The following is an 18,353-nucleotide window of genomic DNA, read 5'->3' on the forward strand; positions in this document are numbered from 1 at the left end:
CAGATCCACCTCCCGTGAAGGCACGAGAACGTGTGTTACCTTACAGCTTGGATGTCCCACGTCTCTGGACGTCATTATAGCGTTTTTGGCAACGTTTTCGGGTGCCCCGTTGCAGAAACAATTACGGCAATATTTTGACATGCTTGCTTGACTTTGCTTACTTTTGGAGGGTTTCTCGCATCCCCATATCTATCTCCCGGCTTTTTACAAAGCCATACAATAAATCAAATGTCACGCAGCTTCAATTAACCTGAATCATTTGAGTCAATGTGTAGGCTACATGTATGCTTATTTTTAAAATATCTTGGATATGGATATCACAATGATTTCCTCAAGTGGTAAATACTTTATTTTCCTTGTAATTATATATGGCTTGCCAAAAAATTGGTGTAAATCTCACGTCGGTCTCCTCGGCTGTGAACTTCTCCGGTCTTCCACCAGGTAATTCCGCCATCAAAATAACAAGCCGCTATGGACTATGCGCTTCTCGCTCTTAAAGGGAAAGTGAAATGACGCTCGGATTGGTTTATTGCATATTACGCCCAAACCACACCTATGGCTGAGTAACCTCCTTTGGACAAACCCTTTTGACACTTGCGCTGGACGCAAGTGTGTTTTTTCCGCCGTTAAATTAGCAACTGCGCCATACACAGCTACTTGCGCTTGGCGCCGTCCTACTTGCGTTTCTGATCGGCAAGATAGGGCCCACAGTCCCTTAAGCAGGACATACACTCGTACACATACACCAGAAACACAGTCCCTTAAGGAGGACATACACTCGTACACATACACCAGAATCCATTTCAACAGCAGGACATACACTCGTACACATACACATACACCAGAATCCATTTCAACAGTAGGACATATTCATGTACATATGTACCGAAATCTATTTCAAGGCCCCATAAATAGAACATATATGTATCAGAAACCAGTACAAAGGACCCTATAAGCAGGACATATATTATTGTATGCATCTACCAAAATTCATTACTAAAAACCTCATTGGCAGGACATATAACTGTACACATGTACAAGAACCAATTACAAAAGACACCAAAGCAATACCTATTCCTGATGCATCTGTTATGAAAGTGCCCTCAGACAAGACAAGGGCCAAAGTCCAAAGGGAAATGCTTTCACAAGATATCAACCAAAGCAAGAGTGTGTTCATGTATTTGTGTGTGTGTGAGCGAGAGAGTCTTGACAAATCATTGTTTATTTACCAAGACTTTGGCAGATACTTCATGTCTGCAAATCAGCAAAACACCAAACCTTCCAGAGTCATGCTAAGACGAGACAAACTGTCACCCAAAAAGAAGTCCTCTCTCCCCCATGAGAAGCACCACGCAGACACCGTGAGCTTCTCCTGCCTTCCTTCCACTCTCCGTACCTCACTGGACCATCGGCTGTCTGTTCCCCTGGAGGACCCTTTGTATGACCGCAGCCTGATCCAATCACGATGCTGCGACACCCAGGCGGGTTTGAATGCTACACTGATGCAAAGCACACTGGCAGAACACATTTTCACCTTTTATGAGGAAAAGGTCTGGTGTACTGGTGTCTCAGCGATCTGGTGAACTACTGATCTACAGATCATTTAGTGATCTACTGATCTACAGATCATTTAGTAATCCAGTGATCTAGTGATCTAGTGATCATCATGCTACACTGACAAAGAAAATGCCCACCTCTAAAAGGCAAAAAGATGCACAACTACTGCATAACTGCTACCTAGAGGGAAAGGAGAGTGTGTGTGTAGCGGTGTGTGTAGCGGTGTGTGTAGCGGTGTGTGCGTCTGTGTGCCAGTGTGATAACACACCTCCCCTCTTCTCCAACATTAGCAGCAGGGCTATGTTGTTTGGCTGAAGGATGAGTTTGGTGTTGATGGTCACTGCCAACAGACCACCCCATCCTCCCAGCGAGGCTCATCTCACATTATTAAAACATTCCCTCTGGGTCACGGGAGGTCTCCACATCCAATCACACACACACACACACACACACACACACACAAACACACACCAATGTACACACATACATACACACACAAACTTTCACACACACACACACACACACACACACACACACACACACACACACACACACACACACACACACACACAGACACACACAGACACACACACACACACACACACAGACACACACACACACACACACAGAGACACACACACACACACACACACGCCAACTCCCCCCTCGTCATCATGCCCTGAAACCCCACCCCCAATGCCTGTACCTCCCCCAGCCCTGACCAAACATCAGAGGGCTCTGGTGCCCAGGAATGCACGTTAGGCGCTCAAACAGAGGCAGAAATGGTGCGTGGCTAATGCAATTCATTAGGGGGACGGGGAGGGTAGCGCCTTCACTCCCCAGTTCCCCTCCAGCCCCCTCAGCCTCAGCGCTCAGGCGCTAATAAAGATGGCCAGAGGCCGTAAAACAGCGTCTTCCTCCGTGGCTAGTTGTGGCAGCTGCCACATTGAGATCATTATACTCCATTACAAGTGTAAGAGAGCTTATTGATGTCTGCGCAACAACAACAGCCATCTCTTTGCTTCAGACGGGACAACAAGGAAGTGCTTCTCTATCGAGAGACGGCTGGGGGGGGGGGGCTTTAGTGTAAATGCAAATGTGTGGCATAGAGCTAGGGGGGCAGTTAGAGTAGGGGCCGTCAGGGGTAGCGGGGCGCTGGGAAGGGCAAGGGCAGTGAAGGAGACTCACCTAGGCTCGTCCTCTTTGGAGCGCTTGGGGCAGTATTTCTTAACCAGGTTCCTGTCAAGGACAAAAGGGACATGTTTTTCAGGACACAGCACAGCACACAATACAACCACACTAAAACACAACACACAACACACAACACACAACACACAACACAACACAACCGAGCTTTCAACACTCAACACACAAGACACAATGCTAAATGAGAAACAAACTTTACAGGAATTCTTTTCTGATCATGAGCCACCATGTTTCCCTTGTGTTTAGACTGGAAACATGGATGTGGAGAAGTAGGTCAAAGACACAGAATGGAAAAAACAACCCTCAACTCCTTTTTCCTCTTCTTTTCCCATGTTGCACAAAGACAAATTTAAATAAGGGGGAAAAAATAAAATACAAAAATAGTCTTTCTTTCTTTCTTTCTTTCTTTGAGGGCGGATGCCTCGTGAGATGACTGTAGCCGGGTTTGGACATGAAGCCTTGCATCCCTGAAGAGAAAGCTGCTTCATCTCCCTCCCCCAATATCAACCCCCCACTGTGTTCCACTGTTAATATCAGGCACCATCTCCAAAACACCCCTGTGCACTTGAATGGGGTTTATGGAACACTTCCTCCTTCTAGGCTTGGGAACCATCACACGCATGTTCCTCTCTCGAAGAACACTAGCAGAGCTTTTTGGATAATAGAACCGGCCTGGCTGCTCATTAAACACAGTCGGTTCTACTGATGTTCTTCTCTCCAAGAACACTAGCAGAGCTTTTTGGATATTAGAAGGCTTGGGTGCTCATTAAACACAGTCGGTTCTACCACCTCCCATGGCATAGAGACCCCAGGGAAGGCTGCGTGGCTGACTGGTTCATTTTTTGAAATTTGAGATCACTGCTGATAAAGTGCATACCGCTGTGTCTTTAATTACGTGTGTAATAAACTCACAGCATGGCAACAATTAAACCACACTGGTTGATGTGATATCAAGATGTGTGCAGAATTCTATTCTCACAATATTAGATCTCACAAAACATCTTAATTATAAATTAGGATTCAAATCGGATTATTTCAATTATTAACTGGTAACTACTATACTATGCAATCGAAGTAAATACTTCAATTATGGTTAACATTTCCACGCAATGAACGCCTCATCGGATGAATTATGTCCTAAACCTGCCATTGCATTGGACACACTACTGCAGTGCTACTCAACCTGACTGATCATTTATTTCTGAGCGCACAAATGAAAAGGATTATTCGGCATCTGTAGCGGTTACGTTTCTCAGATGCTTGCTTTAGCTAAGAAGGCGTATTCTTTTAAAGACTAAAAGATATGAAGGCTTCATTCAAACCTGATACATTCCTGGATGTTCACTCAACTGCAAATAGCAGCAAATCGCTGAGAATCTAAAACTAAAATTCCCAGACTGTAAAGCAAACATGCTCTACGTGGGCAAATGCCACTAGTGTTTAAAGTAGCTCTGCTGGCCGTCCTGTGTGTGTGTGTGTGTGTGTGTGTCAGGTAGATTTAGAGGGGAGCTCCGCTACCCCCAGGACTCTGAGAGGAGGGGGGTGGGGTGCACTCAAAGCCGTATCCAGGCAACGCAGCAGAGGAGCTTTGGGGAGAGGGAGCGGTTCGCTGGGGATCCTGGGGCTGTGTGTGTGTGTGTGTGTGTGTGTGTGTGTGTGTGTGTGTGTGTGTGTGTTGGGCCACAGCTGGAGCTCATCGTCTGCCTGTTCTCGCCGTGGCAACGCGCCCCCTCTGGGGTGGGGGGGGGGATGAGCGCCGTGGCAGACATCTCACAGAACGAGAGGGTGTGTGTGTGTGTGTGTGTCTCATCTGACAGAACAAGAGAGTGTGTGTGTGTGTGTGTGTCTCATCTCACAGAACGAGAGAGTGTGTGTGTGTGTGTGTGTGTGTGTCTCATCTCACAGGACGAGAGGGTGTCGCACATGTCGTACATGAAACAGGAAGCGCAGGTTTTCACGCTTGAAAGTTCAAACGTTTACTGCTCCCACAACAAAGAGATCAGTCAGATCAGGTCAGTCCAACTGAACGAGAAGAGGACCAGCGTAATTTACAGCGTAAAAACATGCCACAGTACAGCTAAAAGCAGACCATCAATATTTTATCTTCTCTCTTTTTTTTCGTTTCAATGGAAGTTCCTCTACTGTTCCAAATGACAATAAGAATTCATCTTCTGCAATTAATTTCACCCAGTCCATAATGCCATTATGTCTGGAGGAAGTGGCTTAAATAGGTCCAAAATAAAGAGGTTAGGAATATATGTGCTTGGGCCCACAAGCAAGCATCACAGGACTGGCATAGACTTATCTTAGGGTAACAAAATGTCTGTGCCTCCTTACGTTGTGTAAAAATAAAAAAGTCTTTCTCTGCACAGGAGAATGGCATGAAGGTCACCGGTGAAAGACAATGCAATGAGCTGTCAGCAGACATCTGAGAAGCAGTTCAGCTATTTGCACTCACACACCGACACCGCGCTCTTGTACTAATGCAGCGGCTCATTGCGCTATCGTACTAATGCAGCGGCTCATTGCGCTATCGTACTAATGCAGCGGCTCCATTTCACACGCTTTTCCTCAGAGTCTCAAGTGTTTGAGTCCAGAAACAAGTTTGTCAAGCCTGAGGCTAGTGTGAGGCCACTGTTGTCAAGCGCACACCTGAGGCTAGTGTGAGGCCACTGTTGTCAAGCGCACACCTGAGGCAAGTGTGAGGCCACTGTTGTTGAAGAGATGCGCTAAATGGATAGTGGAGGATGTTACGCAAGGTCACAGGTTTGACTTCAAGGGCACAGGTTTGACTTCAAGGTCACAGGTTTGACTTCAAGGGCACAGGTTTGACTTCAAGGGCACAGGTTTGACTTCAAGGGCACAGGTTTGACTTCAAGGGCACAGGTTTGACTTCATGGTTACATTTAAATATAGTCACATTTCTCCTGTTTAAATCTCCAGACATGCCTCTCACTATTAGCATAATGCTTTAGCATTAGCATAATGCTAGTGACATTTATCCCTTGGTTCAAAAGCCGGGCTTGGGAGGATTTAAGTAGCGCTTATAAAAAAATAAATAAAAAAAACCTCACTTCTCACTTCATCTTCACACATTTATTATGTATTCAAAGTGGATTACAGAAGAGGTCACTTCAGGACACACATCTATGTGTGGATTCACTTTGTGGCAAACAGGTGAGTGGACAGTGGGTATGGAGAGGATTTACCTTAATTGCTTTGCATAAGTCTGCTCGATTTCCAGCCGTTCTTTCACAAATTTTGCATATCTCTCCAGGAAGTCGATCCCCCATTGTGTATGCTTGTCGAGGTTTTCAAACTGGTCCTGCCGAAAGATACACAGAGACTTATATTAAGATTTCATTACACACTACACCGCTACTTCCAGTTACACACACACACACACACAGAGTCCCGCTACTTACAGGGATACCGTGTTGATAAACTCACAACCAAAGTTAAAACCTCACACACACACTCTCTCAGACACACACACACACACACACACACACACACACACACACACACACACACACACACACACACACACACAGACACACACACACAGACACACACAGACACACACAGACACACACATGGCTGCGGGCTCTTTGTCAGGCTCAGTGATTCTGTTAGAACTGGTCTCCAAACATGAGTGGCCTGCGATCCCTGTGACTCAAGCTTGACTCAGTTCTCCTCCACTTCACCACTACGAATCAGGTCATTGGCCCAGTGTGTGTGTGTGTGTGTGTGTGTGTGTGTGTGTGTGTGTGTGTGTGTGTGTATGTGTTTCTTCTCCACTTCACCACTATGAATCAGCTCATTGGCCCGGTGTGTGTGCACGTGTGTGTGTGTGTTTGTGTGTGTGTGTGTGTGTGTTTCTTCTCCACTTCACCACTATGAATCAGCTCACATTGGCCCGGTGTGTGTGCACGTGTGTGTGTGTGTGTGTGTGTGTGTGTGTTGTGTGTGTAAGTTTCTTCTCCACTTCACCACTATGAATCAGCACATTGGCCCTAACTAGCAACACATGCGTGAGCAACAACACATTGCTAAATACGCTGCTAAATGCTGCTAAATGCTAAATAAACCACATGGTCTTAAGTCATTTTTCTAGGCCGGCGGTCAAATTATTTGGCTAGATTCAGAAATAATACAAACATGTGGTTTCTATTTGAAGCCCCTTAGAGCAATATGAGAGCAATATCAGCCATGCATCGCCAATGGAATCTGTAGCAGCAGTATACAGATCCAGAGGCATTATGTTACCCGTTACTGGTAGGCCTATACGTTACCTGTTATCAACAGTATACTGCAGGACACACAACAATGTCGATCAGTCAATATCAGTCAATATCATTTCCCAATGGAACTCTAGTCCTCCTACCCTTGTGCTGTCTGTACAGCAGCCTGCTTGTATCGTGTCCGTATTGTGATTCTGTTTTACTCTCTCTGGAGTCATTGGCGTCTCATTGCTTTCCATGATTGATGATGCTTTTTTTTATTTTGGTACAAGGTGTTAAAAACGTCTGAAATGCAAGTAATCACACCCAGCCAAATAATAGTATTAATAATAATAATACAAATTAAAGTTATTATCTAGATTATATTATCATCATTATTATTATTATTGTGATATTTTAAATAAATATTGTTATTATTATTATTGAAGCTACAACACAAACACTACCCCTTCATAGGGCCGTCCATGTGGGCATCCCTGAGCTCCTGAGATGGAGAACAGGCAAGCACACAGAGATGAGATTATTACAGTGAGGATCACTAAGGCAGGCACACAGAGATGAGATTATTACAGTGAGGATCACTATGGCAAGCACACAGAGATGAGATTATTACAGTGAGGATCACTAAGGCAGGCACACAGAGATGAGATTATTACAGTGAGGATCACTAAGGCAAGCACACAGAGATGAGATTATTACAGTGAGGATCACTATGGCAAGCACACAGAGATGAGATTATTACAGTGAGGATCACTAAGGCAGGCACACAGAGATGAGATTATTACTGTGAGGATCACTAAGGCAAGCACACAGAGATGAGATTATTACTGTGAGGATCACTAAGGCAGGCACACAGAGATGAGATTATTACAGTGAGGATCACTATGGCAAGCACACAGAGATGAGATTATTAGGCCCTACAGGTAGGATCACTAATGCCAGTGTGCCCACACCACACTGCTTGCAAAGTTACCACTCCACTCCAAGCTCGTAACACCATGTCCAACATCTAGTCTCAGCTGCTAGTGTCCTGGGAAGAGGGAATGTTCAGAGTAACCAGAGAGTCGTACAGAGGTGGAGACCCTGTCTGCTGCCAGTGATGTTGGTCTCTTGGTGCAGCGCTCTAAGATACCCTGACATCACCCAAACCCTCTGCCACACACATGCCCTGACCCTGGGCACTATGCCACACATGCCCTGACCCTGGGCACTATGCCAACCGCTGCCAGTTGAGTCTTTGTTGAGGAGATGAGAGGACCCATGAGGCGGAGGGGGGCAGAGATCACACACCCTCCAGCCTGTCTGTTCAAAGCGCCCTTGTAGTCCCACTCCTCCTCCTCCTCTCTCTTCCACCTCCTCTCTCCATCACCGAAGGAGCGGTGTGTTGTGCTGGTGGAGGAGGGGCTCCTCTAGTGGCTGTGCCCACCCCCTGCCTGAGAGAGCAGTGCTGTGCTGTGCTGTGCTGTGCTGTGCTGTGCTGTGCTGTGCTGTGCTGTGCTGTGCTGTGCTGTGCTGTGCTGTGCAGTGCTGTGCTGTGCTGTGCAGTGCTGTGCTGTGCTGTGCTGTGCTGTGCTGTGCTGTGCTGTGCAATCTTGGCACCGGCTGCAGGCAGACGCAGAGACTCACTGGAGCCGAGCCAGTAGACTTCCTGTGAGACAAAGAACAATGGTCCGATCTTACACACACTTAGACACACACACACACACACACACACACACACACACGCTACTTCCATGAACACCCTGACCGTCACCCCGGTCGGCAGTTCTCCACAGAAGTTGAAATAAAACAAAGCCAAAAATCAGTCAGGTCTTCCGGAGCATCTCTGCAGCCAAAAGGCGTGCATCCAAACTGATACTCACTGGGGGAAAATGAAATGTACATGTCTGGATTCTGCATAAGAGCACAGCCAGAAATTACTTCACTGACGATCAACAGCCCCCCCCCTCTCCCTTTCCAGGTACCCAGGGGTGAAAGGTCGCTCATGACCGGTAAAGCCACTGCGCTGGAGAAGCACACGCCCCCCCCCCCCCCCCCCCTCTTTCTGAACCCCTAACACGGCAAGGTGTTAACCACGTTTGAGGAACTTTGACCTCAGGGTGTTTCTCTGTCTGGGAAAGAGGTTAGACGAGGCCATTTAAACCCAAACAGACTTCCAATCGCTCTTCCTCTCAAACTGAGCCCCCCCCCCCCCCCCCAGAGGAATGACTCAGCATCTTCTGCATTTCCTTATAGTATTTAATGGCTCTCAGGGCACAAGTGTGACGCACATGTTAGGGTAAGCATGTTCATGGGAAGGTCACGGGGGGGGGGGGATTCAGAGGAGAGGGGAGGAGGGGAGGTTGGGAAGGGGGGGGGGGGGCGGTCTGCTTCCCATAAAGATAAATTGTACTCTGCTTTTAGCTTCTGCTTAAGCGACCTTTTTCCACACAGTAACTGTAAAATGTCCTGCCGCTCCGGCATTTCAAGTTAATGATTGGTGAAATGAGAAGTAAACTGCGGTAACCACAAATCACGCGGCGGATCCTTTCGTTTTCGTTCCACACGGTGGTTAAGACGACAGCTGTCTCTGCCAATAATGTACTGCGACAGACACGAGACAGTGATTTGGGACGGTTTACCCACGGCCACATTGAGAGCAAACACTCCGCAACGCCTTCAAATTGGACAGTGTGTGTTCACATTTTTGGGAAGCGTCACAGTGATGAGCTCGGCACCTCGTGGCCTCGTATGGCCTGTTCAGAGGAGAGCCCTCGGGTGTGCGCGCGTCTCTCAATCCTTGCCCTGGAAAGTGATGCAGGCAGACAGCGTGTGACAACGCCTGTGTGTGTGTGTGTGTGTGTGTGTGTGTGTGTGTGTGTGTGTGTGTGTGTGTGTGTGTGTGTGTGTGTGTGTGTGTGTGTGTGTGTGCGTGTGTGTTTGTGTGTTTTCCAGTTTTTGCATATGAATGTGTGCTTTACGGTGTGCAATCATGTGTGCGTTCCAGTGTGTGCGAGTGTGTGTGTGTGTGTGTGTGCAAGCGTGGTGTGTGTGTGCGCAAGTGTGTGAGTGTGTGTGCTAATCTTTTACTCTCGCCATGCTGAGAGCCTTGCGAGGGAAATCATTTTAGCAGCAGACGGGTGCGCTGCACTCAAGTGGAAAAACAGGGCTTGCCTGTGTCTGCCCGCCAGCCAGTATCTCTGTCAGTTCGAGACCAGAGAACACACACACACACACACACACACACACACACACACACACACACACACACATCTTCCACACACTCACACGTCAAGACTAATGTGTTTCAAACAACACCTTTCACATGAACGCCTGGATCAGAGATGATTTGCCTCCGAGGTGTATCTGTGTGAAATCAGTGTCGCTTCTGGGAGACAACCCGTGACCCAAAGACTAACACAGACCAACAAAAAACGCCTTTAAAAACCACAACAACAAGATATTCTGACCAAAAACAGAATTCGTCTGAAAAGATGAGGTCATACGAAATGACGTTACCCAAGCCTGTGTGTGCAAAGTGTGTGTGTGTACGCAAAGACAGGAAACACAAAGGCTTAACTACCACCCGTCACACACCCTCACTGAGGCTACTGCGTCAACACACTTATCATTAGCGCTCTGAAAACCTTTAAAACAAGCGCAGCCACACCTCTGTTATAAAGCAGACACACACACACACACACACAAGCACACACACACACACACACACACACACACACACCTCTGTTATAAAGCAGTCACCACGCTCTGAGTCACCTGGCACAGACACTACAGGTCAGTGGGATGGCACACAGTCAACGGGCTCAAAGCCTATTCGTCATCGTAATGACACATGTCAACAGCAACAGAGCCCATTGGCCAGCAGACCTAGTAGTGTGGAATGAGGTCACAGCAGCAAAGGCACCATACAGGTATGGGTGTGGCCCTACGAGAGGAACAACAGCACACACACACACACACACACACACACACACACACACACACACACACACACACACACCTTCCTGGTTTGGTCAGGGATCCGCTTACACATCCTTCCAACTCCCACACACACACACCCCCACAGCCAGGCATGATGGAGCGAGATCGGAAAAGATGATGAAGCAGCGTAGTGCTTTTGTGTGTTACTGGAGCGTGTCGGAGGACATCGTCATCATCTGGCGCATACCCTCGCTGGCGAAGTGCCTGTTGTCTTAAGGTGTGTGCTTTATAATCTGCCACAACAAAACAATTTTCAATTTTGAAGTTCCACTTTGGGATCACATCGGGTCCTGTGTCTCTACCTTCCCTAGTGTAGACACTGACGAGGCTTAAAAATAGCCCACGCGTATGGGTTTCAGGCCACCATACACTAATTATCAGAAAATACAAACAGGCTTTCTCTACGAAGACAACGGGTTAAGAAGCCTTAAAGTGTAACTTCACAACCTTAGCGCTGAGCCTAGCGCCACCCACAGCATCATTTGAAAAATGCAAAAAGGTGGGCAAGGGGTAGAGAGGGGCATGGCATGGATATGTACCAAATGGTCAGAGATACGTCAGCATCAGCCTCCCAACGTCAGGATGATCTTAAACGGAAGATGGCATGTTAAGCCATTTTCAACACATACAAATTTGAATTTTCCCAACATTTGCACGGAAGGTTCATTTCAGATTCCCCAGCATGGAAGACTCATTTCATCACAGCTCAGCCATATCATTTAGTTATACATGTTTTAGGGTGGAGGTACACTTTAAACATTCCTCAGAATGTTTACAACAACAAGGTGAACACTGTGATGGAGAGGCAAGAACAGACTAAGATAAGAGGAAGGCAAACTGAAGCTGACCGATCCAGCCCTGGACTTGTGCAAACCTGGGCTGGATCCATTCCACACGCAAAAGCATCCACACACACACACACACACACACACACACACACACACACACACACACACACACACACACACACACACACACACACACACACACACACACACACACACACACAAACACACAAACACACAAACACACAAACACACACACCAGAGCCTGGGGGAGGTCATCATGTGGCGTCAAGAGACAAAGCCTCCTCCGTCCTGTCTGACAGTCACGGGATGAACGACAACATCCACGCAAACCAAATTACAACATCCACGCAAACCAATTACAATATCCACGCAAACCAAGAACAACTACACACAAGGTTTTGATGCCTTTCTTAATAGCCCTAATTATTTAAACCCCAGCAATGAGAAACACACTTTTTTTGAGAAATACAGGCAGGTGTCCTGATATCTCTGCATAACAGGACAACTATGAAGTAGATCCAATTAAAAAGTGTAATCAATGTTGTTGTGTATCAATGCTCTGGAAACTTGGAATGATAAATCTCAGAACCACAGTAAATAAAAGTGAGTTGATTGAAAAGCTGCCCATCAACGGAAGCTACAACCCGTGAGAGTGGAGTCAGGCAAACTAATGAAAAAACTAAATAAAGATATTCTGTCCTTTTGCCAAGTGGGGTAACTCCAGATGAATGCCATGGTTCATGGATCTGTTGTCTGGAGAACTAAGAGGCTGGCAAGTTCAAAATCTTTAAGCTAGTAACAGCTAGCAAGCTAAAGAATTCAGGCTTAGCAACAATGGAATCAATTGTAATCAAGCAAGCAATCAGACCTTATCCTTGCCTGTGACTAAAAAAGGCCTACAAACTAAACCGACTCAACAGAATGTCTCCTTTGTGTTGCATCATGTCTGCCCAGATACATGGGTGCCAACCAGGGGATAAGCGGGATAACAGCCTTCAAGGTGTCCTGTTATACGAAAACATTGGACTCGGCATTGGAAGCTCCACTCCACGATGGGTTCTTTGCTTCCACCTTCGTCCAAGGATTGACACCTGGACGGCAGTTATCTCTTACTGAACACACACCGTACAGCTTACACAGTTCAAATGAGTGAAGCAGGTGAGGGAGATGGGGGGGGGGGTTATCATATCTGTGGCTATGGTGTGGATTGCTTCCTCCTCCGCGGTAAGAGCATCCTTCCTGCGGGGCCACGTCTGTGCCAGGGGGCAGATGGGTGAGCCTGGCATGGCAGCGACCTCATCCGGTCTCTTCTTCACCAGTGCCCAACCACTTGGCCTCACCACCCATGAATACTGCATGAGCTCACGCTCCCTACCTCTCTCTCTTTCCCTCCCTCTCTCTATCTATCGCTCTTTCTTTCTCTCTCTCTCTCTCTCTCTCTCTCAGCCAGTCGGACTCATCTTTCAGAAACCTGAGCGTTAGGGGAGAGCTGGGGATCCATTCAAGCAGCCCCCCCCTTCATCCCCTTCATCCCCACAGCAACATAAAGACACAGAGACAGAGACTGCACCTCTCATGTGCTGACATCCAGCCTTTTAAGTGCATCCCACAAACACACACACAAACAGAAATAACACACACATGGACACACACACATGCAGAAGCATCCGCACAGACAAAAACACACACACACACACACACACATGTATGTACGCATGCACTCAGAAGAGCAACACAAAGGCACGTATACACAAACACACACATACACCCACAACTCTAGGGGCATGATCTCAATTTCAGCAGCTGCTCCTCACGCCAAAACCCTGATTTCGTTTTCTTTTCTTTTCCTTATTTTTCATTAGAAAGACAGAGACAGACAGAGAGAGAGCGAGAGAGAGAAAGACAGAGAGAGAGAGAGAGAAAGAAAGAAAGAAAGAAAGAAAGAAAGAAAGAAAGAAAGAGAGAGAGAGAGAGAGAGAGAGAGAGAGAGAGAGAGAGAGAGAGAGAGAGAGAGAGAAAGAAAGAAAGAAAGAAAGAGAGAGAGAGAGAGAGAGAGAGAGAGAACCTCCCTGGGCCACTTTTCAGCAAAGATCTGGAGAATGCCTCTTCAGCAGATTGAGTAGCTTCAGGGATTCCTGTCCTTTTAAGCTCTCGGAGCTTTTTCTTTCCACAGACAGAGCGAGGAAAATAAAACAGGCGGTCTGCACCAACACCACCGCTGGGCTGTCATTCCTTCAGCCTCCTTAACACCCCTCTTACTGCCCTCACTGCCCTCACACCCCTCTTACTGCCCTGCTCAATCCCCACCCCTCCCTTCATACCCCCTTACTGCCCTTACTGCCCTGCTCAATCCCCACCCCTCCCTTCACACCCCCTTACTGCCCTGCTCAATCCCCACCCCTCCCTTCACACCCCCTTACTGCCCTTACTGCCCTGCTCAATCCCCACCCCTCCCTTCATACCCCCTTACTGCCCTGCTCAATCCCCACCCCTCCCTTCACCCCCCCTTACTGCCCTGCTCAATCCCCACCCCTCCCTTCATACCCCCTTACTGCCCTGCTCAATCCCCACCCCTCCCTTCACCCCCCCTTACTGCCCTGCTCAATCCCCACCCCTCCCTTCATACCCCCCTACTGCCCTGCTCAATCCCCACCCCTCCCTTCATACCCCCTTACTGCCCTGCTCAATCCCCACCCCTCCCTTCACACCCCCTTACTGCCCTGCTCAATCCCCACCCCTCCCTTCATACCCCCTTACTGCCCTTACTGCCCTGCTCAATCCCCACCCCTCCCTTCACACCCCCTTACTGCCCTGCTCAATCCCCACCCCTCCCTTCATACCCCCTTACTGCCCTTACTGCCCTGCTCAATCCCCACCCCTCCCTTCATACCCCCTTACTGCCCTGCTCAATCCCCACCCCTCCCTTCACCCCCCCTTACTGCCCTTACTGCCCTGCTCAATCCCCACCCCTCCGCTAGCTGTTCTCGGGTCAGGACATCATGTTTACAGCACGGTGTCATTTCTGTGGCTTGCATATGTTCTCCGTTTCCAGGAATCAAATCCTCTAGCCACGGCTCCCTAAAGCCTTTAATGGAGCAGTGCTCACCACATGGAGTTTTCAACATTAGTAATAAAAGATGTCGTAATAACACCGACAAGCAGGACGGATAATAACATCATTGAACACTACATTTCCCTTTCCCCTTCCTTTAAGAGAGCGAGGTGTTTGTATTTACGTTGCGCTCACAAAATCATTTAGAAACCAGTGAGTGAGAGTGAGAATAGCATACAAAGCAGATAAGGAGTGAAATAGAAATTCAATGTTGTTGTTTGTTTGGCACAAAATCATTCTAAAGCAAAACGGCATTAACAGGCAAATCAGAGGAAACCAAACACAAGGACTTCATCAATGCAAATCAGCCTCCATGAGAACACAAACAAACAAACAACACACACACACACACACACACACACACACACACACACACACACACACACACCACACACAAACACACACACACACACCAGAGATGTGTGGGTCTCAGGGGACCAGCCAGCTCAGCTATATCTGGAATGGCATTTCTCCTCGGGTCAGAGGTAAACACACACACACACACACACACACACACACACACACACTATAATGCCAGGAAGTGAAACAATAACAGAGAGCAACTCCGGCGCTCCACATTGTTCCTGCTTCCCTTGAAAGCAAACGCAAACACACATCCCACAGCCATCCCACACCACACAGCCACATGATCGTACATATGTACATATGGCACACATGCATACACACTCATGGGAGGAGATGGCACTGGCAAACACATGGTTGCAGGGACAAAGCCTTGCCTGCTGCCAGAGAGAGGTTGACGGTGGGGGTGAGGGTAAGGGTGGGGTGGGGGTGGGGGTGAGGGTAAGGGTGGGGGTGAGGGTAAGGGTGGGGTAAGGTGCAGACAGCCAGTCTAGAAGTGAGAGGCGAGGACAGGCTGGGGAAATGTCACCCTGTCCAAAGTACTGGGATCAGTACGGCTGGTGCCGGGGGCAACGCAGCACAACATGGAAACCGCAGCCGTGACAACGCCTCCGACCGAGACGCAGAAGCCGACGGCGATGATGGGGTGGATGGCGGGGGATGGAAAGAGACGCCGTAGCTCACGATTTTAATTTCATGAATAATACATGGAAAATAAAAGAGATTTCAGCACAGTTGTAACAGGGGGTGGGGGGGGGGGGGGGGATCAACCAGAATATTAAAGCAGACATCCTGCAGCTCTGAGCCCCCTGCTGCGGCAGCCTTCAGTGGAGGCTCAGAGAGCAGGTCCCAAACACACACACACACACACACACACACACACACACACACACACACACACACACACACACCACAGCCAGAGAGCAGGTCCCAAACACACCCACACACCCACACACCCACACACACCACACACACACACACACACACACACACGCCACACATCCAGAGAGCAGGTCCCAAACACACACACACACACACACACACACACACCACACAGCCAGAGAGCAGGTCCCAAACACACACACACACACCCACGCCACACAGCCAGAGAGCAGGTCCCAAACACACACACACACACCCACGCCACACAGCCAGAGAGCAGGTCCCAAACACACACACAAACCCACACACACACACACACACACACACACACACACACGCCACACATCCAGAGAGCAGGTCCCAAACACACACACACACACCCACGCCACACAGCCAGAGAGCAGGTCCCAAACACACACACACACACACACACCACACAGCCAGAGAGCAGGTCCCAAACACACACACACACACACACCACACAGCCAGAGAGCAGGTCCCAAACACACACACACACACACACCACACAGCCAGAGAGCAGGTCCCAGACCTGTAGGGAGCCCTGTCACCTTAGCTTATTGCACAGGCCAGCCTGCACCTGACATTAGCATTTAAATGGCAGGGTTGGGGCCATGGCACGGCTCTCTGGCTACAGAACAGAGCACTCCAAATCCCCACAGAAATAGATGCTAAATGGAGAGAAGAGGAGGAGGGGAAAAAAAGACCAAAAAAAAGTGCCGTCACAGGAATCTGGTCCTTGCCTCTGAAGTTTCACCACATCCTCGATGCAACCTGCTACCCTTAATGATTTGCCCAGGGGCATGGATTCTACAACTCTCTCTCGCTCTCTCTTGCTCTCATTCTCCATGTTTCAGTCTTTCTCCCTGCACTCTCTTTCCGTCTTTCTCTATCACACTTTCTTGCTTTCTTTCTTTCTTTCTTTCTCCCTTCCTGTCACTCTTTTCTCTTCACATTTCCTCTCTGCCTTTCTGCTCTCTCTCACTCTTGTCACCCCGTCAGAGCCTGCTTCTATGGCCTCCTGCCTCCTCCTCCTCTGGTTTCCCACCACACTCGGAGCTCGACGTGCTGAGTAAAGAGGCAGGGGGGGGGGGGGGGCCATGTATTAGGTTGCCCCGATCGCCTGCAACATTAATGACTCCAGTGATCTGATCCAGATCCACTCGTGCAGGGGGCTCTGGCCTTGGCGCGGACTACCTGTGGGCACAGACGGCACAGACGGCAGCCCCAGTGGCACTACTACTCTGGCAATGCCATTCGGAGTCAGACCTGCGTGTGCTAAGGGGCATATGAGCAGCACACACACACACACACACACACACACACACACACTTAAACATACACACAGGGGGAGGGAGGGTAAAGGGACTGGGGGGGGGGGGGGTACTTGAGGGAGACAGAGAGAGACATGGAGTGTGTGTGTGTGTGTGTGTGTGTGTGTGTCTGTGTGTGTGTGTGTGTGTGTGTGTGTGTGAGAGAGGAAAAACACTCCTTGCAAGTCACATTATAGTCACTCACCCTCATCCTACACTTCCTCTCCTACCTTTGAGTTCGCCTCTGGGACACATAAGGCCCTAGACATGCTATAACCATACGATTCCAGCCCCCGCCATAGCTAAGCTGTATCCGTCTAGGGGTCTGGACTCTGCCATAAGCATAGCAGTACATTGATTCTGGACTGTGCAAAGTCTGTTGGCCAAAACACATTTGTTCTCCTTCAGGATCAAGGTGGAGGTCTCTCTCTGTCTCTCTGTCTCTCTGTCACTGGTGGCCTGTTTATCAAATCAACCGCCCACAAGCGACCCCCCCCCCCCAATGAATCCAATCAGTGTGGCCGTGGAGACCGGGGGCCGGGACAGGAAGAGCTCAAAGAGGGCCCAGGGGGCAGTGAAGGGGCCGTAAACAATAAGACCATGGTGCTGCAGCCTCCCCGCCAGGCCACGCCACGCTCTGCAGACGCACACACACACACACACACACACACACACACACACACACACACACACACAACTCGTGGTAGAGCCGCTCTGGGGAGGGACGACCGCCACCGCCTGCTGCAGCTGCAGCCGGAAGCTTCCATCAGGGTCATCCGCTCCAGGCGGCCGTCACATGATCTTAGCGAGACACAGACACGCCTAAGACAGCTCATTCAGCACGCACACGCCTGTCCTCGGGACACAC

At 48.8% G+C, this 18,353-nt stretch overlaps 1 protein-coding gene across 2 annotated transcripts in view; it reads right to left on the bottom strand.

Moving 5' to 3' along the window:
• Positions 1–18,353, bottom strand: part of fnbp1l (formin binding protein 1-like) — a gene marked incomplete at its 3' end in the record, with an annotated part of 53,571 nt that overhangs the window by 15,611 nt on the left and 19,607 nt on the right. For both annotated transcript variants that reach the window (XM_080834913.1, XM_080834914.1), the window contains exons 2-3: positions 5,973–6,088; positions 2,746–2,796 (exon numbers count right to left, since the gene is read on the bottom strand). In XM_080834913.1, coding sequence (XP_080691039.1) covers positions 2,746–2,796; positions 5,973–6,088 — 167 coding nt within the window. The remainder of the gene's footprint in view (positions 1–2,745; positions 2,797–5,972; positions 6,089–18,353) is intronic.

This window comes from Sprattus sprattus, assembly GCF_963457725.1.
Source record: "Sprattus sprattus genome assembly, chromosome: 3".
Lineage (NCBI taxonomy): Eukaryota > Metazoa > Chordata > Actinopteri > Clupeiformes > Clupeidae > Sprattus > Sprattus sprattus.